At 40.0% G+C, this 24,583-nt stretch overlaps 1 protein-coding gene across 2 annotated transcripts in view; it reads right to left on the bottom strand.

Annotated features, from left to right (window-relative positions):
- LOC105025892 (inactive N-acetylated-alpha-linked acidic dipeptidase-like protein 2) overlaps window positions 1-24,583 on the bottom strand; it is a 311,906-nt gene that overhangs the window by 44,364 nt on the left and 242,959 nt on the right. For both annotated transcript variants that reach the window (XM_013134897.3, XM_020048731.2), the window contains exon 10: window positions 15,942-16,082. In XM_013134897.3, the coding sequence (XP_012990351.2) occupies window positions 15,942-16,082 (141 nt within the window). The remainder of the gene's footprint in view (window positions 1-15,941; window positions 16,083-24,583) is intronic.

Here is a 24,583-nt window from a genome sequence, read left to right on the forward strand (position 1 = left end):
TTTTTTGCAAGATCTATCAATACATAAGTGAAATTTCACCAAATAATTTAAATGCAATGCTTTGCGTGTGGCAAAAAAATCATCACCATGTAGCCTATCATTCTTATGTGTTTTTCAATGTTTTGTAAATATCGGCACTACCTAATATTAACAGTCACAGTTTCAAGTAGAATATAATCTTGTGTGTATACAGTAAATACAGAAACATAATTTAGCTGTGATACTTTTTATTATAATTATTTTTATAAAGAAAACAGATTTCGTAGTTATCACAGGGATGAATCAATACCCATATGGCATTATTGCAATACATAAAAAACATGTTTGTAGCATCACATAGACAAATAATGTTTTTGAGAATTGGAGGTTTGGAGATTTCAAGAGCCTGGCTACAGTATAATGAGTTGTTCTGTGTGTGGTCAGTATGCTAAATATAAAAGCAGAAACAACTAATTTGTCATTGGAAATAAAAAGTTTGAATTCAACAAAATACTAATTGCAATGTACTGAAAGTAATGTATAAATGACACAAAAATAAATTATTATTTTGGCCAGTAAAAAGTTGCTTGGCTGGTGGATTTTATCATCTACAAGTCCCCTTGGCAGGGGAGCCAAAAGGTCACATTTCGGACACTGTATGCCAGTATTGGGAGGGATTAGGACACTAGTTTGTCATAAAATTGCATCTCAACATTAGATAATTTTGTCATGCATTGTCATCACGCCAACTTTGAATATTTAGCTAGACACCACTAAGCATTGTGTTAAACTGACTAACATTTCTTATGAAGTTTACTTCCACCACAAATAGCATTTATGAACTGTATGGCTTTTGCCACTGGCCAGTTTAGTATAAAATTAGCCTACTAATATCTTACTACTTGGAAACGTCATAAGAATTGAGCAATTGCTATCAAGACTGAAGACGAACATTACTCCGACAAAGCTATTTCATTTAATGGCACAACAACTTTTGTTTTTCTTTCATTCATGAATGACATTGATACAATAACTATCAATATAGCCGACGATATAAGTTATTAGTTCTTTATATAAGTGAAAAGATGAAAGAATCGTGGAAATACCAGAACCCGGTCGACAACACGTTTATAGGGGCCATAACTTTTACTTTTACTGAAAAATTCCTACCTAGTGCAGCTTTGAGTAGGCCCTACTTGGTATCAGTACTCGGTATCGGCAAGTATTTTAACACCATGGCGGTATTCCATCAACGCTGCTAATGAAGTCCGCGCTTAATTGAATAAGCCCGGCTTGAATAGTGCTCTTGTACGGAGTACAAGCAGCCCAGAACAAGCGATCGTCAAAATAAAGATACTATGTCGCAAAAAAAGAAGCAAAAACTAGAACGGTGATCTTCTCAACAGCAGACCAAACCCTGCTGATGGGACTTAATGATGAATTTAAAGGAGTCATCACTAAAAAGGGCAATACTGCTGCAATTGATAAGGGGAGGGAGATACAGTATCTCACAAAAGTGAGTACACCCCCACATCGCAAATATTTGATTATATCTTTTCATATGACAACACTGAGGAAATGACACTGCTACAATGTAAATTAGTGTGTGAATAGCATGTATAACAGTGTAAATTTGATGTCCCCTCAAAAAAACACAACACACAGCCATTAATGTCTAAACCGCTGGCAACAAAAGTGAGTACACCCCTAAGTGAAAATGTCCAAATTGGACAAAAAAAAGGCCCAAAGTGTCAATATTTTTCCAGGACTGCCTTAACCCTCTTGGGCATGGAGTTCACCAGAGCTTAACAGGTTGCCACTGGAGTCCTCTTATACTCCTCCATGACGACATCATGCAGCTGGTGGATGTCATCATCCACCTTCCGTTTGAGGATGCCCTACAGATGCTCAATAGGGTTTAGGTCTGGAGACATGCTTGGCCAGTCCAGCACCTTTACCCTCAGCTTCTTTAACAAGGCAGTGGTCGTCTTGGAGGTTTGTTTGGGGTCATTATCATGTTGGAATACTGCCCTGCGGCCCAGTCTCCGAAGGGAGGGGATCATGCTCTGATTGATCTGTGCTGATAAGGTAAAGTGAAACATTATCTCTGTACCGTACAGTTACTACTTTGTGTGAGGTAGACATTGAAATTGACATTTCTGTGAACAACTGCCAGGGTAACAGGATTTAAATCCAAAGAAGTGTTGGCATCAAAACTTATTTGATCTATTTTCACAGATTTCATCCAAATCCAATTGCTACTATTCTGCTTGACTGTGGACACATGCCCCCAGTAGATGCCTGTACGTTTAGGCTATGGAAAGATTTCCGACTGACATAGTCTGCATCCGCAGGTCCAGAAGGGTACAGTCTATTGTGCCTATAACATTGGGGAAGGCTGAAAAACAGGATTACATTAATACAGAGGCTTGTCAACCTGTAGGCTACTTTACATTTATTTTAATGGTCACATACCTGCAATTGAATAAAATGCCTCCTTTGTGTTTCAAGATGACCAGGGAAAGTGATGAAAATATACTGTTTTAGAGCAAGGCATACCCTTATTTCCTGGTATGCTGTTGCCTTCGCAAGACCTTCTGCATCACCAACCCTGTACAAAAATGTCCCACATGCAAAGAAACACAGAGCTCATGCAGTGAAACGCAGAGCTCATGCAAAGAAATGCAGAGCTCATGCAAAGAAACGCAGAGCTATGCAGACAGACTGAACAGTGGTCAAGGCTTGGCTACGTTAAGTGTGCTTCATTATGTGTGGTTCCAGCAGAATACATAGGTAAACTTTGCTGGACCTACTGAACGTGTACCTCTCCCACAGACACTCATCAGGGAAGCCCAGTAGAGAACTTCTCTCTCTGAAGACCCTTGGGGCTAGTGGTGTAAACGCTTTGTGTAGAATCTGAGCACATTCATCCACAGGGTTGTTGAGGAATGGACATGCCATATTTGGTTGCAACTGGCTGGTCTTTTGATGCACAGCTTATATAGGCTAAATCTCAAGTTGTGTACTTGCATACTATATAGTATGCCAGATTAGCATGCAAGAAGATTTGTATATCTTAGATTTTCGAATTATGCACCCATTCTTGTTGGGGTAATATAGACCACAACTAGGCTACTTGTGCAGTGAAAGAGGAGGGGTTTTCACAATTTTTCACCGGATGAAACAGTCAGTTATCGTCACCTATATTGATAGTTACTGCATCAATGTCGAACATTGGTGTGCCCTGAAATAAAATTTATTTGGTAAAAGTTAAAGTTCATTTTCAGTCTTGCTAGAAATTGCTCATTTCTCATGACTATTCCAAGCAGTAAGATACTAGTTTTACTGGCTCATAAGCTTTTAAAATGGCCGGTGGCAAAATACATGCAGTTCTTAGATGCTATTTGTGGTATAAACACGTCAATTCATGCTTGGTCACAATGACAGAAAAAAGTCTGAATTTATGTTTCCGAACATGGACTGGAAACAAGAAACCAGGCAAGCCTGATATTTGTTTGTCAAGAAATATGTCATTGGCTAGTCGTTGTGTTATTTTAACACACAGGATTTGCAGTGAACATGATCATTTTAGCCATGCTTATTTTTGCTCGCTTAATCTTATATTGGATTATATCGCTGTAGATTATTCAGAGGGTCCCGCCCTAAAATACATAGTGTTCTCAATTAAAACTAAACTGAGATTGACTTGGTAGATCAAATAAATGATCAAATTCTTATTGACAATTAATTGATTAATCATTAATATCCCTATATGCACCAAAGCCAGCCAGAAAAACATTGTTTCTGCTCAGTCTGAAGCGTTCGCATGGTCCTACACCATTCCAAAAAAATATTGCACCTTTTCATTCTGGCTGTTTCAACACATTCATTTTAAAAACTAAACACTCTGTTCACATCTGAATTCATCATTCATCAATAACGACCTCCACCATCCTTCATAGATGAGTTGGTATGCTTTGGATCATCTGCAGTTCATTTTTTTCGTCACACTTTTGCCTTCCTATCAATGTGATAAAGATTCACCTTCTCATCTGTCTGTAAAACTCTGTTTCAAAGCTATACTAGCTGATATCTGTACTTTATAGCAAATTCTAATCTGGCCTTTCTGTTTTTGGTGCTGATCAGAGTTTTGCAACTTGCAGTGTAGCCTTTGTAAGTCTTTGGCAAATAGTACATTGTGACACTTTCACCCCAGGTTGTTGATTTCACTGACACTTATTTAAGGGTTGCCTTCACAGCTCCGGTAATTTTTCTGTCATCTTTGCAACTGCTTTTGTTTTCATTGGCCGTCATGGTCGTTGTCAGTTTGTTTATTTTTCAATACATTATGCTCAACCTTTGTGCTTTGGTTCTAACTGACTTCCCTTTCTCTTTGATCAGCAAATTGCTTTTTTTCCTTTCATAGACAGCTGCCTAGTATTTATGTTGGATTATGCAAACTAACACCAAACTCAGACTCCAAACGCAAAACCAAAGTTTGGAACTGACATAACATATTCATAGCTATTTCATGTATGAACAATCAATGCAACAGGAAACACCTGATCAATTAGAGACAACTGTAAGCCAAATGCTCCAATACTTATGCTCACATAAAATAGGCTGGGTGGAACTCTGACAGTGCTGTTATTCTTAATTGGTAAACCATATGAGTTCTGCACTTTTGCCTCACGTTTTCATTTCATATGCCTTGAGTATACAAAAATGGCAATTTTGACTTTACTGTCTCAATACTTATGGAGGGAATTGTAAATATGAAGTCATACACAAGCTGTTGTGTTTTATTGCCAACAAAAACACAAGTTCACATTAAATGAAGCAAAGGCTTTAAATCTTGGACATACACAACAATGTAATCTGTAACATTGACATTGTTAATCATCACAAAATATACATTGCAGAAACAGAAGTGCTTTGGAACATGGCAATCTAATGATTAAAATCCACCACGTCTATTTAATCATCCGTTGGTAATCTGTATTTGTGCAGATTATAACCATCAGACGTACACTCCTGTTTACACAACATGATACCGGTGCCACTGGAAATATAATCACTTTGAGGATTCCATCCTTAAGTGACATTTCTTGACACATTGACAGTTTTACAGTGTTTCCACCTCCCATGGGTTCGTTGAGTGAAGATTGAGTCAGATGACCCGCACATCTCCGGGATCTAAACATTAGCCAGGACCCTGCCGTGAGTAGCTCCGTGCCCAATGTTCCACACAGGCCCGGGTGGTATTAGCTGGTGATTAGGTAGAAGAGCCAAGCGAAGCTGAGTTAATGATCTCTCTATCCCCTGGTACTCACACTCCCCTTCAGCTTCCACTATGTGATCAGTCCCTGGGAAGCCTGGGCACAATGGAGAATCAGCAAAAGGGAGATAGAGGAGCCACCTAGCCTGAACACAGACTCAGAGAAGATATTCAGAGAGAGACTCTGAATCAATAAATCACATCTTGGGTCGTGGTGTTTACTTTGACTGTGCCAGGGATCCTACCAAGGTGAAGAACTGTGAAGACCTTGGCCAGCTCCCCACTGAAACCAACCTTGCTACTGGGTGTCACCCGGTGTGGAGGTGAAGAAACATCTCTGGTCACTCTCTACAGCAGTCCATCATAAGTATGTTACTGGCTGTCAGTCTGAAGGCCTTTCTGTCCTGTTGGAGTAGTGATGTCTGCCAAAACCATCTTCCACAGAGAACGGCTTTCCTGCCTCTGAAGCTGGAGTTGCATCGGACACACACTTTATTTAATTTCCCCTGAAATCCAGAACTTCTTATTGTTGCAGAGGGTAATTTGAAGTTGACACCAATCACTCCAGTTTACTGGGTCTATCAATCAAATTTATTTATAAAGCCCTTTTTACATCACCAGTTGTCACCAAGTGCTTTTACAAAACACCCAGCCTGAAACTCCAAGGAGAAAGCAACAACAGTGTTGATGCACAGTGGCTAGGAAAAACTCTCTAAACTGGGCCAAAACTTAGGAAGAAACCCAGAGAGGAACCAGGCTCAGAGGGGTGATCAGTCCTCTTCTGGCTGTGCCGGGTGAACATTTTAAGAGAACACATTTTAGTAATTAATAAATGCATCTGGGCTGTGTCCATAAAGCATAATCCAGGTCAGAAGCATAACCAGATTGACAAGGGCGGGGACAATCTGGGGGGGAAGACTAGTCAGCAGATTGGAAGCTGGAATTTTTTGTCTTGATCTGCAACACAACCAGGGACAGGGACAGCTTTGGAATGGGTCAATACCTTCTGTATAAAGCCATTATCATCTGAATGGAGTTAGAGAAGTTATAAAGAAACACTGACATCTCAACAGTAAAATGGAGGACGAATAGAGACGTGTATTTCATGGTGAGAATGGAAAGCTACCAATAAAAGCTTGGATAAAAAGAGCCAATGCCTTCAGAGAATAAAAACGTCACAAAGATTAGCATTCAGCACGTAGCTTCTCCACTCTGCCAGATGTTTAGACAAAATGTGTGTAAGACTGGCTAAAACACAGCAGATGCTACTATGGTTGTCAGTGTTGATTACTGGTTTATGACATGTCCATGCATAGACAACATGGAAGCTGGGTCGTTTTACATGCTGTATCTTATGTATGATCTTGTTACATTCATTTTGCCCACTCTGGGGTTAGCTAGCATACAGTGAGTACAAGTACTTTTGAAGAAATGGCAGCCTGTCCACAGAGAGAAAACCCAGAAAGGGGACATCAGAGGATGCTTTGACTGGGGTAAAAGGCTATACATGAGGGAGCATGATTCAAGTTTTAGCCAAACACTAAAAATGTCAAGAAAGAAGAAAGACCTAGAAAAAATAAGACAGTAATCACATTCAACTGTTTGAAAATAACACAACAACAGTTTAAAGAGCTAGTCCATTTAAATTTGGAAAAGGATGCAGCTGGATCAGATAAAATATGGAAAACCGTGAAACAAATAATATGACAGTTACTTCTCCTTTTCAACGTATCTTTAAAAGGGACAAGCTAACGACTCTATAAATAAGGACAAACTGTATTTCCCCTGAGTATTGACTTCCCAATGAAACAACTCTCCCATTTCTGGAGATGGCCCCATTTCAAGGCCACTGGAAATGAAAAAGATATAATCACAGAAGAGAATATTTCAATTTAAGGAAAAAAGGCAACGTTTACTTTTACAAACCTTAAAAGATATGCTAGAGCTTGAAATGAAAGTAAATGATAAAACTCAGTGATATGATTTTCTCCTCTTTCATGGAAACAAAAGATAATTGCATTTTGTATAGGAGAAAACGTTTCCTGTAGGAGGACAGGAGGTTGTGTGTTTGCCTGAGGAAGATTAATATGGCGACGCATATTGTTCTAGACATATACAATCTGTTGTTTACATGGTGCATCATACTCCAAACAGGTATTTGCAATGTCTTCAGCACCTTTGCTCAGACACTCCATTCTACTTACTGAGTAAAAAATATAGACTCACTGAATGGCTGATTTTAACAATGGGTTACTTTTGATTGCCCATCGATTACACATTAATTATCCAATCTGAGTTTAAATTGCCCTGGCCTAGACCCCATTGATTTCCCCACCCTTTGGTCATGTCCCTCTTTATGCATTAAATACTATGTCTACTGTATTGACTGGTGCAGAAAATACTATATTACATTACATTATCTGGACCACTTTGCAAAACCCAACTCATAATGGGATTATGTTAAATTTAATACAAACAGCCAGAACATAATGCTGGTTTTGCTATGTAAGTGGTCAATGAAAAAAACAAAACAGGTATACAGCATGACTTTCCATTGAAGTCAACCAAAGTGTGTTTCACACCAGAAGAGTGTGTTCTGTAAGAGGGTCACCTCCAAGTTATAGAGACAGATGGTGGGACTTGCAGTGGCCAAGCCAAGCCCGGTTACTTGACACTCCAATGAGGCAGAGCAGTGGATGGGCCGGGCCAGAGCCGAGGCTGAGCCATCTGATCAGCCCCCACCCATTCCCCTCCCTTCAGCTGCATCCACTTCACACTGCTAATTAGATTAACTCTGCGTACACTGGTGAAGCACCACAGGACAGGAACCTGGACACTGCTGCAAAGCTGCCGCAGCCTGCAACCTGAACTCGAGGAGACAGGCGACATCCGGGGGCGAGGAGAGAGGGGCCTGCATGTGTCATTCTAATGGGGATGTGTCATGGGGCTGCTTGAGAGAGCCAAGGCAACAGTAAGATGACAGGACACTGTTTGATTTTCAGTGTTCGAGGGGTCGTAGTCCACACAAGTGGAAACCAAACCACATTATCGGTGTGCCCTTGTTTGACATTTCTAGCAGACATTTCACTAGCTAGCCTGAAAATCACATTACTCGGTATCATTGCGTTGTATCAGCAATATCATTACTTGGTATCAGCACTGCTGCCCCTTCTCAGGGCTCTGAGAGTGAAAATGGGTTGACAGGTTTTGGCATACCACACCTCTGGACAGTGATCGATAGTGACCTCCGGAGCGGGGGGACTGAGACCCAGTCGGTCAGTCTATTGGAGCCATCTGGTGTGAGAGCCTCTGAAGCAGCAACAGAGAGGAGTCTGGGTACTCTCCCTGACCCGTCACATCCACTTAGACCAGATGCAAGTTAGTCTTTATAGTTGGCGATCTTGCTTAAAAATAGGTTGTGTTGGTATTTTTCAAGCTGTCTTTCAACATGATAACAGTTTGCAAATTGCGTTTGTTGGTTCTGTCTTTGACGCATTCTTCCGTGTTTGAACCCGTTTTGGTGTCAGTGTAATTTACTGACTATTTTCTTTTCTGCCTTTGACAACAAACTGTGTACATAAATACACGCACAGACACACACACACACACACACACACAAATACACTCTAGTAACACAAACAAAATTATGGCAAAGGAGATCCTTTAAGCTAGCGTGTCATTTCAAATAAGGTGGCTTTGACTCAGACGCATCCTCAAGCTGCTAGCTGCACAGAAGTGCATTTGCAAGGAGCCTGGCCCCACACCGTAGTCTCTGGCTACAGGATCCATTTTCCCAACAGTCTCACAGCCCCACGCTCTAATTCGGGACGATGTCTTGAATGCCAGGAAAAGGTTACTTTCACAGTTTAGGGCATACCGGTGTCGCTAGGCTGATGCTTAGCCAGGCATATTAGGGGGAAGCGATGGATGCATAAACGAGTATGGAGGAAGTTTCATTGCTGTGTAGTATGCTCAGCTGCACTACCTAACAGGGGGAAAAGTTTGGCCCTGTGCTTGTTTATTAACTTCTCTCCTTACTCAGCACTCTTAACGCACTGTGACACAGGAGAAAATGGTATGGGAGAACATGTATTACAGTGAGCATGAATAATATGTTTCAAACCCTAACATCTATGAACTGGTTAAAACGAGTCACAAATAATAAGCAGATAACTTTAAGGGAAATTATTTTGTCCAAATCTACACAGTACAGACCATAGTATTCAGTGATTTCAAGACCTTCAAAGCATAGCTGACTTAAATCAGTTCCGCCAGTAGCAGACATTTAACAAGATAGGATCTTCCCCTTTATAAAGTTGGGGAAGTTATTTCAGGTGAGCGCTGTTCAGACTGCATCATTAACATGTAAAGCACCAGAGGCCTGCATCTACCAAATTTGGGAGCCGTAGATGCAAATGATTTCACCACCACTCATCAATGGTTGGTGTGAACTGAAGGCAAGACAGGTCTTGTTGCAGGCGTCATAATGGCAAGGTCTGATGGCTTCAGGCTGTCATATAAAAATGAAACTTGCTGCACTGAGATACATGGCATCAGGGGCGGAGCCAGACGAACATGAAATATTATTGTCTACCCTCAGTGAGCAAAAGATTGCAGCGAATATACAAAACGTCTGGCAGGGGAAAATGCATTCACCAAAACATAAACTATCCCTTTTCATCTTCAAAAGGAAAAAAAACGATTGGTTAAACTACAGTTAAAATTCAACAATTCAATTGTCAGTCCATTGTCCATGGCAGGGCTGGCCAACCCTGTTCCAGTTTTTATATGTAATATAAAAGAATGGATGGGGGATTCTTCAATAAAGAATGGATGGGGCTCAATGCAGGGGAATACTGCTAAAGTTTGGTAGGAAATATGTACTTTCTGCAGGACAGTGTTCCCAAGCACAAGACCAAAGCAATATTTTAGTGGCTCAAGAACAAACGGGTATATGTCCAGGCCCAGCCAAACTCCAGATCTCAATCCCATTGAGAATCTGTGGTAATACTTGAAAATTGGGGGCAACAAGCATCAACCAACCAACTCCAAACTGGGCAAATCTGTCTAGATGAATAGGCTAAAAATCAGTCTGAAAATGTGTGCAAAGCTGGTGTACGCTTTAGCTGCTGCTGCATCAAAAGGTGCCTCTAACCTAATTGTCATTTTTCGTTTTCTTACTCATATTCCCCAACATAATACCAATGTCATCTTACAATAATTGATTTTTAAAATACGTTTTTTAAAATAAAGTGTTTTAAAATAAAATCTCCAACTGACAAGTTTTATATACGATTTGTAGTTTAGTAACATGAGAGAATTTGTAAACTTTTCCAGGGCAATATATATTTTTTCATATTTTAAATGGTATAGCGTAGAAGAATTCCAGGTGTGAGGCTAGCCAATAATAGGTGATGGGGTTGGGAAAGGTCAGTGGTTATCTTAGTTTTCACAAGTAACTTTTACTCAACAACGGCCTGGGCATTATATTTTCACAACACAGCCTCTGTTGGTTTTTCTAAGCCTTAATAGTCCACTGAGAGATTCACAATAACTGTTTCACTCATTAACGTCAGGTCAAAGGGTCATGGCTGCAGCAGAACTGGTAGTGCTAGTATCCAATATTGTATTGGGACATAAATATAGTATTTCATGTTATGTCCTATACTCATATTCTGAAAACCTTATAATCATACGTTACCTCATTCTTAATAGCAATTATTCCAAATAATGTAATTTGCCCCAGGTAGAAATGTCCATTGTTCAGAATCAGACATGTACATTATCAACTGCAGCTCTTTGAACATTGTGCTTAGAAGGTTTTTAACCTAGATGGGTTGGAAGACATGAGATGAAAGTAAATTGTTTTGCAAGAATGTTGTCCAGTGAATCTACACTACCATTCAAAATTTGGGGTCATTTAGAAATGTTTATTTTTTAAGAAAAGCAAATTAAATTAACATCAAATTTTGTGGTACGTAATCATATGGTACTTAAGAACCATATATGTTTTCATGGAAAACAAGGACATTTCAAAGTGACCCCAAACTTTTGAACGGTAGTGTCAATTTAGCAAATAAAGTCAACCTTACTTTTATGAAGGGCAAATATTAAAATATCTCATACAGTATACTGTGGCTCTAATATAAAGAGGATTTAATTAGGTGTTTTTGGCACAGATCAATATATAACAAGATAAGGAACCAGGCAAGCCTAGTTCTACCGGCCCATCATTAGAAGGGATGAATGTTGTTGTTTGAGCTGGATTCGATCCACAGTTTACTATGTGACAGACTGTGTCTTTAACCTCTACGCCATTTAAACAGTGGTTATGGGTGCAGGTGATACGTGTGTAGAGATGTGGTGTCTGTTTACTTGGACCTGTCAAACCAATTAGTCTAAACTCCACGGTTCCCTACATTAGTTAACATCCAAACCAACAACAGGTCTAACAGGATCGCCACACTACATTCAACACGTTAAATTAGAAAGAAGTTAGATGGCTAGCTAATAGACAGTTGAAAAGCTAACCACTAGGCCATTTGAACTACGCTATGTAAATCGAAAACGAGAGCAATAATTTCATCGCCGGTGCTTTCTACAATAAAATGTGGAACAGTTTATAACATTATAAGGTTGAAATAACTCTGCAATGATCAATCAATATATTAATCAATAGATTAGGGACAGGTACAAATGAGTAGTAACAGTCTTTCAATTTAATGCACCATAGTTTAAGTAAAATATTTATGCTATTTGTGGTACAATTTGCTTATTTCCCACAGTCAACCTTGAATGGTGCTTTTCCCACCTTGGCCAGAAAATTCCAACTCCCCTGCATGGCATTATTTCCATGACATTGCAAGAGACAATAGTACATGTTGAATAACGATGACCACAGGACAAAAGGTGTGAAAACAGTATGTTACATTGCTATACACATTACATGAAATGGAGGCATGTTTCTCCCATGCAATAGGGCATTTTGCAATACTACAGGCTTTATACAGGAAAACAATACTGCATTTTAACAGCAGACACAGGTATATCCATCTGCCTCTTTGTAGAATGTATCATTCATTGGTTGGAAGGTTAGTGAGTCAATTTCAGCTTATCTCAACACTGGCCAATCAGTCTCAATTAGTTACACGCCCTCAGCAAAAAAGGTGAACTTCATGGCTGGCCTGAATCCTTCAACCTGTAATTTTCATGGCCGGCCTGAATCCTTCAACCTGTAATTGTTAGTGGTGGTCGATTTCTCACACAACAGATTCCACACTAGCTCTTGCCTTCACCTTATTTTAGCTATGGTGGCAAACAATCACAAATTAATCGTCAATCCTTAGCTAACGTTGTGGGTTTATCGGTGCGTGAGACCCTGGTTTGATCTACACAAAGCCACTGCTCTATATAAGAACTAAATCTTCAACACAGCAGTCCTTCTGTACTGCAATCGTTTCTAAAGGATTCAAAAGATTATATATATATATATCTAGGGAGTCTACCAGGAGACTGCAATGTACAGTATATATATCACATATCTGTCATATATATATATATATATATATATATATATATATATATATACATACATACATATATTTATTTATTTTACCCTACACCACACCATATTTCTGAAGAAGCTAAAAACAGACTACCTGTTCTGACCGTGTCAGTATCAATTCCAGAAATAGACACTGCCTTATATGACATCCTTAGAAAAACAGGCAAAATGAATCCTCCCGAAAAGAACAAGAGATCCAAAAATGTTGGAGGAAACCTTTGGAGACAGATCACACTGTAAACTTTTGGAGGCACTATAAACTGGGAGGCAAAATCAACAGACTTAAATACTGTGTAATGCGTGTGTTTACTTGGGGAAACTGCATGAGGCAAGGCAACAGATGTTAAACGGGAGTAAAAAATTTGCACTGGACCATGTTCTTGTCACAGGCCCAGTTATTCTGGTATAGAAACATCTGCTCCTTTCCAAACGCATTAGCACCAGCGTATCTAGCATCTACATGTTTGCCCACAGGATATCTTACAGATATCTTAGTTGTATGCCCTCAATTTTAGCACCTCTAAACTTGGTGTCCTATATGTATATACTGAAGTAATAGACACTGAACTTTAAAAAAATGAGTCAACCAACAAGTGGACAAGCTTTCATTCTGAATGACAATGTAATCATCTATTATCATTTACAGTTAGGTCCAGAAATTGGACATTGAAAGTTTGGTTATTTTTTCTGTTTTTACCAAAATATATTCAAGTTACAGTTAAATAGTGAATATGGGCTTAAAGTGCAGTCATGCAGCTTTAATTTGAGGGTATTCACATCCAAACTGGAAGAAAGGTTTAGGAATTACAGCACTTTAATATGTAGCCCCCTGTGAAAAAGTGTTATGGACAGACAAATCTAAGTTTGAGGTGTTCGGATCACAATAAACATTCATGAGACACACACCGAATGAAAAGATCCTGAAAGACTGCTTAACGCCAATTGGGTGCTTCGGTGGTGGTAAAGTGGAAGAGTACAGGGTAAAGGGGATCTTGAACAAGGAAGGCTATCACTCCATTTTGCAACACCATGCCATGCCTCCAATCAAGCGCTATCCAATGGATCAAAATCTTTCCCCTGTAACCAGATGTAATTGGACAATTGACTTAAAAACTGTTTTATGGACATTTGTGGGCTATTCCTTTGTATTTCTTCATCAATTAAGCAGGTAAAAGGTCTGGAGTTGATTCCAGGTGTAGCATTCACATTTGGAAGCTGTTGCTGTGAACCCACAACATGCGGTCAAAGTTGTTCTCAATGCAAGTGAAAGGCTATCCTTAGGCTGCAAAAAAAATCCATCAGAGAGACAGCAGGAACATTAGGAGTGGCCAAATCAAAAGTTTGGTACATTCTGAGAATAAAAGAATGTGCTGGTGAGCTCTGCAACACAATAAGGCCTGAATGTCCACGGAAGACAACAGTGGTGGATGATCGTAGGTTCCTTTCCATGGTAATGAAAAACCCTTTTGCAACATCCTGCCAAGTGAAGAACACTCTCCAGGAGGTAGGCATATCATTATTCAAATCTACCATAAAGAGAAGACGTCACGAAAGCAAATACAGAGGGTTCACCACAAGGTGTAAACCCTTCATTAGCCTCAAGAATAGAAAGGCCTGATTTTGCCTAAAAACATCTAAAAAAGCCGGCCCACTTCTGGAACAGCATTCTTTGAACAGATGAAATGAAGATCAACCTGTACCAAAACGATGGGAAGAAAAAAGTATGGAGAAGGCTTGGAACGGCTCATGATCTGAAGCATACCACATCATCTGTAAAACACGGTGGTGGCAGTGATGGCATGGGCATGCATGGCTTCCAGTGGCACTGGATCACTAATGTTTATTGATGATGTGACAGAAGCAGCCAGATCAATTCTGAAGTGAATAGGGATATACTGTTTGATCAGATTCAGCCAAATTCAGCAAAGTTGACTGGATGGCGCCTTTACAGATGGACACTGACCCAAAACATAATGCGAAAGCAACCCAGGAGTTTTTTAAGACAAAGAAGTGGAATATTCTGCAATGGCTGATTCAATCACCTGATCTTAAACCGATCGAGCATGCATTTCTCTTGCTGAAGACAGAACTTAAGGCAGAAAGACCCATGAACAAACAACTGAAGACAGCAGCAGTGAAGGCCTAGCAAAGCATCACAAAGGAGGAAACCCAGCATTTGGTGATGTGTATGTGTTCCAGACTTCAAGCAGTCATTGCCTGCAAAGGATTCTCGACAAAGTATTAAAAATGAACATTTTATTTATGATTGTGTTAATTTGTCCAATAACATTTGAGCCCCTGAAATAAGGGGACTGCATATGAAAATGGTTGCAATTTCTAAAAGTTTCATACAATATTATAGTTGAACCCTATAGTTGAGTAAAACCTGAAAATCTGCACTTCAATTGCATCTCGGTTGTTTTATTTAAAATCCATTGTGGTGGTGTAGAGAGCCAAAATTCTAAAAATTGTGTCAGTGTCCAAGTATTTCCAGATCTAACTGTATCCATGCAGGCGCTACCAGCGCATCACGTTTATAACTGACAGGACCCTGTACAGATTCTAACCCCAAGCCATAAGACATGTTAAACATGTCTGCAAAATACTCAACGGCTTGGTCCCTTTTGCATGGTCCCATCTTTGAACTAACTTTTTAGTACTTCATGCACACAATCCTTAAGAACTTTATGGACAAAAACTGGATTCACACACAGGGTCATTCACAGACATTCATGGTCAACACACACGGTCATTTACAGACACACTTCTACAGATAACACATACTGAACACTGCAGCTATTGTTCATTAACTGTCATGTTACATAATCACCATAACCCCACCTGTATGCACATATTCCTCAAAATCTTGTATCCTGACCCACTGAGTTGGTACTCCCTGTATACAGCCAAGATATTGACATTCATTAATGTTACTTGTTAACTATTGCATACATTCCTTTGCATATATTTTCACTGTCCATTCTTACATTTTTTACTGTCTATTTCTCTATCTGTTTACGATGCATTGACAGAAAACATTTGTTTTGATTTGATATTACGACTGCAACCATATCATAGTGTATTATCAATAAATGTGTGTTTGTGCATAAGACTCAGTACCTCTTTGGTTTGTTCAAATGCAAACTCCATAGATGGGACAGAAAGCTGGTTGGCAAAAAAGCTCACATCCCCAGGGATCTGCAAAGAGCTAAGATTTGGTCCTGGGCAGTTTCCACCTCGAATACAGCTCAGCAGCTGCCTCTGAAAGGTAAAAGAAAATGCAGAGGGAGGGGGGGGGGGGGGGGTTATACAAAAGTATAACAACACTCATTCCAAATGCAGAGAGAGAACTGAGACAGACAGACAGCCAGACAGATTTTCAGATAGCTCTGGCAGTATTCTATGGTAGCAAAGGCTGAGAAGTCTCTGCAGCTGTTTGTAAATGGAGCTCCAGAGGCTTTGACAGAGAGCACTTTAAAAATAAGCTGTGGGGAACTGTTTCAAATAAATGTTTTAGAGTCAGAAAAAGTTGAGGTGTAGTTTAATGATTAAATATGTTTTTTATGAGGTTTTCGTCATAAATAAAAATATTTTGGTTTTGCTGTGGCTTAGTGTAACAGGTCCCATGGATGCACAGTGGAAAGATAAGGCAGTAGTTTGGAATAAATATGTGTTTATAAACATTTCAAAAGCACAAAAGGGAGATAACAATCATGAATTTTCAAGATAGTCCAGGGCTTGATTGCTCTATGGAAAATGTGTCGGTTTTGAAAACACTGATTTTGCATGTACACCCTCACTGATATAAAATGAAGCTAGCAAAGGTTGATTAACATTAGTTTGTCAAGGAGGTCAGTCCCAAAAATTCCCCTCAGAAAAACCTTGAAAACAACAACAAAATCTACACATAAAAGAATAAACACATCCATTATTACTGAACACCTGTGATTTTTCATTATTCAAGAAATCAGTGCTGGTCTGAGAAGGAACAATTTCCTCTCCCCACACTCTCCTGAGGGATGAAGCATGAGAAAAATATCAGACTAATGAAAAACAAAGGGATTTCCAAACGAATGAACAGATTTTTTTAGTACAAACAGAATGAGAATGTTCAAATATGATCTCTCAAATTGACCTTTGGCATCATGTTCATACCAGGTGACTTGTTAGGAAGGACTATGTAGCACCAACATAACATGAACAATAATCAAATGGAAGCAAGAATCTGGGAGGAAATATCCAACATACTTCAGAGTCTTTGAATGACCCAAAAGAATGACTATTATCCTTTAAAAAAAAAAACTCCCGCTATGAAATAATGCTCCTGGTTATCTTAAGCTGTCCGCTATCATAAATGTCAAAGGAAGAGTCTGCCATTTGCAGGAGAAAAGACTACTAAATATACCTCTGCTCATGTTTAGTTCATCATCCAGGGCAGCAGAGACCATCCAATTGCTGATAAAACCCAAAATCCTGAAGGAAAACTACAACTAATTGCAGAGAAAGAAGGGATTTGGTCATTCTTCCCAGTGTTTTCCTCCTCCCCACAAGAAGAATCAACATGATTTTGTCTGCTTTGTCAGCTATGATAACGACGAGCTAGCGAAAAGATTAGACATGTTCATATATCTGTGCTTACATGATCTTGGGTCCAATACAGTTTGGTATGCAGCTAGATAAGCTGTGGACCACTCTCCATGCACCATCCACTCCTCTGAATTACGGTACCATAGAGCAGCAGCACTGCCTGCAACCATTAGCTAACCAGGCTTTTATCATCTGACAATGCTAGTGATACAATGCCATGCACAGGATGTCATAGCGTGCTACCCAGTCTAGACAACCAAAAAAAAAACATTTGATCATGATGGCATTCACTAAAGAATTAGTTCGCAAACCCCTCCTCTGGGAAGGATTGGATCTAGTCCAGAGCTAGCACATCTGGTTCAACTTGTCAATCACCACCAAGCCCCAGAATAGGTGAATCCGGCAGGCTAGATCTGAGCTACAGCCAAATTTTGAAATGTCTGGGGGTCCCAGAGGAGAGATTTGAAAACCCCTGCAATAAAGTGATGAAATCCAGACCAATACATACATTATACCTGTAATGGTGATTGGAGAACTCTTTTTTCCCTGTGTAGGGGCTATAACTCTTGTAATGGCGGTATATATTCCGCACTTCACCCAATCCACTCAGAGACCGAGGAGTCCTTTGCAGTGTGTGAACATAGGGTCTCAAAGGGCTAATTGATCAATAAATACTTCAATAGGCAACTTAACTGGATTCCTGTGATGAATACTCACACACTTTCTGATCGAACACAAAGACAGTTGGGGGAACTACAAATGAAGTGGTAATATAATTGCGTCACATTGAGTGTGAAGTAATTGTACATGCATTCTTTGTATATGTACAGTATTATATGTTCAGATAATTTCAAAGTTTTCAATTTACTGCGAAAACATAAATTTAGAACTATTCAAATTATTAAGGAAAACTAGGATACATGTGTTTACAACACAAAATGACATATAACTTTTGTTCACACAATGCCATCTATTCACAAAGTGAGAGAGGCAGAAATGGCCTTGCATTGTGTAGATAATTCATTCCCAGAGGGTGATTGTTGGTGATTATATTTGCATCTTTTGAATAGAAAAGCATAAACCACACTTCTAAATGACAGATGCAAACTGCAGAGGGTGTTTGTAAGTGAATGTGAATAGGCGCCTCAAAATGTGTGTGAAAAACTATGCTTTGGCCAGGCAGTGGCGTGCTAGAGCCTTTTTTAGCACAGACTGTATGATGCTGCATGTCTTTTCCTGCCCTGCTCAATGAATCCACTCTCCCTGGCTCAATATGAAGCATTATCTGTGTGCTAAGCTACAATTAGTAACAAAGCAATAATACTGGGATGATACAGTTCAGGAAAACATTCAGTTATTAATGTTGTACCAAATAATACCTTTTCTTTCAATATTACTATTATTTAGAAATTTTGCAGAACAAATAATATGGTCTCATTAGAAAAACATATTAACACTAACAAAAAAGTAGTATATCCTATACTGTTAAAAATAAATTATTTGTAAAAAATATAACTAGCAGCAATTAAGCTTCCATTAATGTCAAGGAAATTAAAACCACTAAGCTACACTGTGTACATTTTGTGGTTTTTGGAGACCCCTCTGGCAAGAATCAGGAATAAAAAAAACGTCCCCCCGACTCATCAGCCTTAATGGTTATTCACCACTGTGATGACATAGCGTCATCATCTGCACAGAGGAGAATCTGGAAATCTGAGACTGTGAGGATGCACTGCTTAGTTACAGACAACACTCTTCTTCATTATTAGTTATACGTAAGACCATGTAGTAAATATTACATTACAATTCTAACTGAACTTAACAGTTTACGTATATGCTAGCACATGAATCACTATTTTCTTTACCCCTGGAATTGTATAGATTGAAACATATCAAACGTCTGCACTCGCATGGTTTGATTAAGAATTAATTTCATACCATTTTACATCTAACATTTCTTGGCCGGGCCTTTCCCCAGGTCGCTCCTTCGGGCTGAGCCCGGCCGGACACCCTGGGGAAAGGCCCGGCCACCAGGTGCTCCCATACAAGCCCCAACCTCGGGCCTGGCTCCGAGGTGAGGCCCCGGCTACGCCATACTGGGCGACGTCAGGGTCCTCAAAATGTTTTTCATCATTAAAGGGTTTTGAAACAATGTTATGTGTTTTTAAAACAAGTCAGTAATTTCTGTTTGCTCTCTTGCAAACCTGAAGAAACTTGCTTTGTTAGACTGTTGTGTAGTTTCATGACATTTCTATCCATCTCACAAGATATCAATAGCATTTTTGACACTGAATCGTAATATTAAAATTTTTTCTTGTTATATGTATTTATTGTAATGCAATTTCTCACAAATGAGAACATCCAAGCCCATATATATTTAGCAAAAATGATCTCCCAGAACCATATGGGTAAATGTGTTATGGTCTGATGAGACCAAAGTACAACATTTCTGTCCTTAATTGCAAAAAGATATGTGATTTAGTATGGTGATACTGCATATCACCCAAAGTACATAGTACCTACTGTCATGCCTGGTTGTCGCAGCATCATACTATGGGGCTGCTTCTTTTCAGTGGGAACACAGACTCTGGTCAGATTAATGCGGACAATTAATAGCTCCAGAATATTTTGACACAAACCGTGCACCCCATGACAAAAATAAATCTGAGATTAAATATTTGGTTTTTACCATGTTACTAAACATCCATATGGTTAAGAAACTAGATCAGATTTATTGTCTTAATGGGAGGCTGGATCCTCCCCAATTACTCTCAAATGATTTTTGTAAAATAATTTTGTTGATTGAAATGTTAGTCATTTTATATGATGGTTAGGTTTTTAGTACATTTTCTGCAAAAAGAAATTGCCCTTCTGTTTATTTTAATTGCACGGATGGTTTAAACGTAAATATTTTTGTGTGATTTGTAAAATTCAGTTTTATCAAGGAATGTAGTTGGAATTCAGGTTAAATACCAACTTTCATGGGGGTGGTATTACATTTTCTTTTGACGACTATCTAGCTTAATTTAATCCAAAATGCTACATCCAACCAAAACAGAACACATGGATGCACAGGTGTAGCTTGGATATTCTAAGTGAAATCTCAACCACAGCAAGCACCAACAAATTGACCACTCACTGTTCTTCAAAGATATGGCAGCCTTTGTCAACAATGCTGGCTGCTGTTGAGGCTTTTAGGCCAATGGCAGTGTGTGAAAGATCCTCCAGACTCAGTTTATGTTACATTCATGAAAAGCCCAACTTGTCAAGCTACCATTTGAGAGAGACCTAACAAATACGTTTAGCCAGGAAGGAAAATGTAGTCAGAAAGTTCTCATGAGGTTCAACACAGCAACTAGAAGGCAACAACTCTTTTAAATGGAAAACTACAACCCCAAGGCTATCATTGCTTGGGTGCCGTGCCAGAATTATTAATTCATTAGCTTACCCTCAGATAAATTTGAAGTTGTTTGGCAGATTTTTTTAATGGACAAAGTCAAAATACAGTACAGTAGTATTCTTTAATGTCATAGCTTTCTTTGTCTAATTGCTACATAATAGTACAGTTAGGTCTGGAAAAAAATTGGACACTGACACAAGTTTTGTTATTTTGGCTGTTATTCAAGTTACAGTTAAATAATTAATATGGACTTAAAGTGCATATGAATATGGACTCTCAGCTTTGAGTGTATTCACTCAAAGCTTTGAGTGTATTTCTCCAAATTGGAGAAAGGGTTTAGGGATTAAAGCTCTTTATTATGTAGCACGCTCTTTTTCAAGGGACCATAAGTAATTGGACAATTTACTCATAAGCTGTTTTGTGGACAGGTGTGGGCTATTGCATCGTTATTTCTTCATCAATTAAGCAGTTAAAAGCTCTGGAGATGATTCAGGGTGTGGCATTTCAATTTGGAAGCTGTTGCTGTGAACCCACAACATGCGGTCAAAGGTGTTCTCAATGCAAGTGAAACAGGCCATCCTTAGGCTGCAAAAAAATCAGAGAGATAGCAGGAACATTAGGAGTGGCCAAATCAACATTTCGGTACATTCTGAGAAAATAAATATGCACTGGTGAGCTCCACCTACGCTGACACCACGCATCAGGGCTCCTGAACCGGTCCCCAGCCTGTGACGTTTCCCTATCCGGAACCCCCAGTGCCGGTCGCCCGCCCTGAGCCTCCCTTTGAATGGTGGGCTGAAGAGCCCCTCCTGTCGCCACCACCTCTCTCTGCTCACTCCTGCCTCTGGGGCAGAGCCTCCCTCGGCTCAGGCGCCCCATCCTGCCTCAGGGGCGGAGCCTCCGCCTGCTCCCCTGACACCTCCATCTCCCCTCGCGCCTCCTGATCCCTGAACGCCTTCGCTCCCTCTGCACCTCCTGCTCCCTCTGCGCCTCCAGGTTTCCACGGCGTCTCCGACTCCCACTGCGTCTCCTGCTCTCTGGACTCGCTCCGGCACCCCGTCCTGATTCAGTGGCAGAGCTTCCTCCCTCCTGCCTTGGCGCCATGTCCTGCTCTGGGGGTGGAGCCACCACCTGACCCGGAGCAACGTCCTGCTCCCGGGCAGAGCCTCCACTTGTCCCAGTGCCACGTCCTGCTCCGAGGGTGGAGCCTCCACCTGTCCCTACGTCACGTCCTGCTCCGGGGGTGGAGCTTCCACCTGTGCTGGCGCTAGGTCCTGATCCGGGGGCTGAGCCTCCACCTGTGCCGGCGCTAGGTCCTGCTCCGGGGGCAGAGCCTCCACCTGTGCTGGCGCTACGTCCTGCTCCGGGAGCAGAGCCTCCACCTGTCTCGGCACCAAGTGCGGCTCCGAGGGCACCGTTGGCGCTCTTGTTTTCGATTGACAAACCGTAGTTCAAATGGTGTAGTGGTTAGCTACATATATTTAACTGTTTATTTGTTTTCTAAGGAAATTAACCAGGCATGGAGTGATTTGAGTCATTGTTTACATTATACTGTATAGATATTAGCGAGCCATCTACAGTCATCTCTTTCTAATTTAACGTGTTGAATATAGTGTAGTGATTCTGTTATGCTAGTTGTTGGTTTGGATATTAACTAATGTAGGATACCGTTGAGTTTCGACTAATTGGTTAGACAATGCAAGTAAACAGCTTCTCTCAACATAGCAAGCTTTCTTGTGAATAAGATTACAGACAAATCAAGATTATTTCATAAAGGCCATTTTACATCCGCAGTTGCTCAGTTGTGGTCACATTTCTGGTCATTGTAGTCAGGAACAAATCTTGTTATTAGCCTATAAACATTTAAACAATGGTTGTTGATGTGTTTGGCTACATTTCAGATACATTTTGGTACATTTGAACAACAGGAGCAACTTACCTTGCTTTACAAGAGCTCTAAAGCTATACTAGTGGTCTCCCCATGGATTTAAAATGCCCCCTCAGGGGTGTCATCCTGGAGCTGGGCCTGCATCATTAGTGAGCTCAGCAATGACAAATGACCTGTAAGACCAAGGAAGACCTCTAGAGTGGATGCTCACTGTAAAAAAAAAACTGGAACATTCCCCAAGAGGTAGGCATGGAAATGTCAGCAACTACCATCTGGGGAGAAGACTACACCAGACAAACTAAAGAGGCTGGACTGCCAAAACACTAGTTAACCTAAACAGGCCTACAATGTACCTAAAAGCCAGAAGATGTCTCTGTGGAGAAAACAAGTGGTTGAGATACTACATCATCATGTCTTCAATGTCTATATGAGGTCCCAGATTTCAGAGAGGAACCAAGCTCTGAGGGGTGTCCCGGGTTGAACATTTTAAGAGGACAAATTGTAATAATTAATACATTTATGTGGGCTGTGTCAAGAGCTCATAAAACATAATCCAAGTCACCCAAATGACCAGGTGGACAAGGACAGGGACAATCAGGTGGGGTCAGGGGAGTAGCAATGTAGTCTTTTATCATTTCAAATCTGAAGTGCTGGAAAAAATACATAAAATGGTGTCACTCTCCAAATACTTTTGAAGTACATTGTTCATGTTCCCTTGAATATTTTCTCTCAGTTTTTAGCTATTGTTAATGTGCAGTAGTTATCAACAGACAGTATGCATGCTTTTAGAACAAGACTGTAATAAGGGGTTCAATGCCCACAATTTATTTAATATGTTTGGTTGAAGGTTCTGTTGACCTGGTGAGTAACAAAGTCAACAAACTTCATGAGCAAAAAGGTTTAAAGGTGGTAAGAAAGAGACAAAGAACAAGCTAAGAGAGAGGACATTAACAAGACACAAAGTGGGCAAGGCAGCAAAAGAATGGAGGACCTGTTAAAATGTTAAGCTGGTTTACTAGCAAGGGATAATTCACTGTGGACTAATTGATTGCCAACATCAGTTATAAAACAAACCATGGGGCCTTGGAAGAGGGGTATCTAATGTGCAAGCATGCTGCTGGGTGTTGAATCTCCTGTACTCCTATGGTACAACCATTACGGGTCTAACCCTCAAAATCATTATACCACCATTGATTAAAAAAAAGACAAAAACAAATCAAGGCCGGTTTGCTAAGCAAAGCGTAGAGCTACTTAGACTGGCTTCAGAAAGTATTCAGACCCTTTTACAATCACCACATTTTGTTGTGTTATAGACTGAATTTGTAATAGATTTAATCCTTAATTTTTTGCCATTAATTGACACATAATATCCCATAATGACAAAGGATAACACTTTTTTTCAATACATTGGTGCTAACTTATTGAAGACAAAAAACTGAAATATATAATGGACTTAAGAATTTATTTAGCAAAGAACCATTTATTCAGTACTTTGCAGAACCACCTTTGGCAGCGATCAAAGCTTTGAGTCTTCTTGGGTATGCATTTACCAGCTTTGCATACTTGGATTTGGGCAGTTTCTCCCATTCTTTCTTACTGATCCTCTCAAGCTCTGTCACATTGGACAGACAGTGTGGGTGAATTTTGACCTTCAGGTCTCCCCACAGATGTTCAAGGGGGTTCATGTCCAGGCTTTTTTGAGCCATTCAAGGACTTGTCCTGAAGCCACTCCAGTGTTGTCTTGGCTGCGTGCTTTTGGTTGTTGGTGAATCATCCCCCAGTCTGAGGTATTGTGTGTTCTGGGTCCTTCTTCAAGGACCTCCATGTATTTTTGGTCCTTTCATAATTCCCTCAAACATGACTACTCCCCCAATCCCTGCCTCATAG

The sequence above is a fragment of the Esox lucius genome, chromosome 8 (assembly GCF_011004845.1).
Source record: "Esox lucius isolate fEsoLuc1 chromosome 8, fEsoLuc1.pri, whole genome shotgun sequence".
NCBI lineage: Eukaryota > Metazoa > Chordata > Actinopteri > Esociformes > Esocidae > Esox > Esox lucius.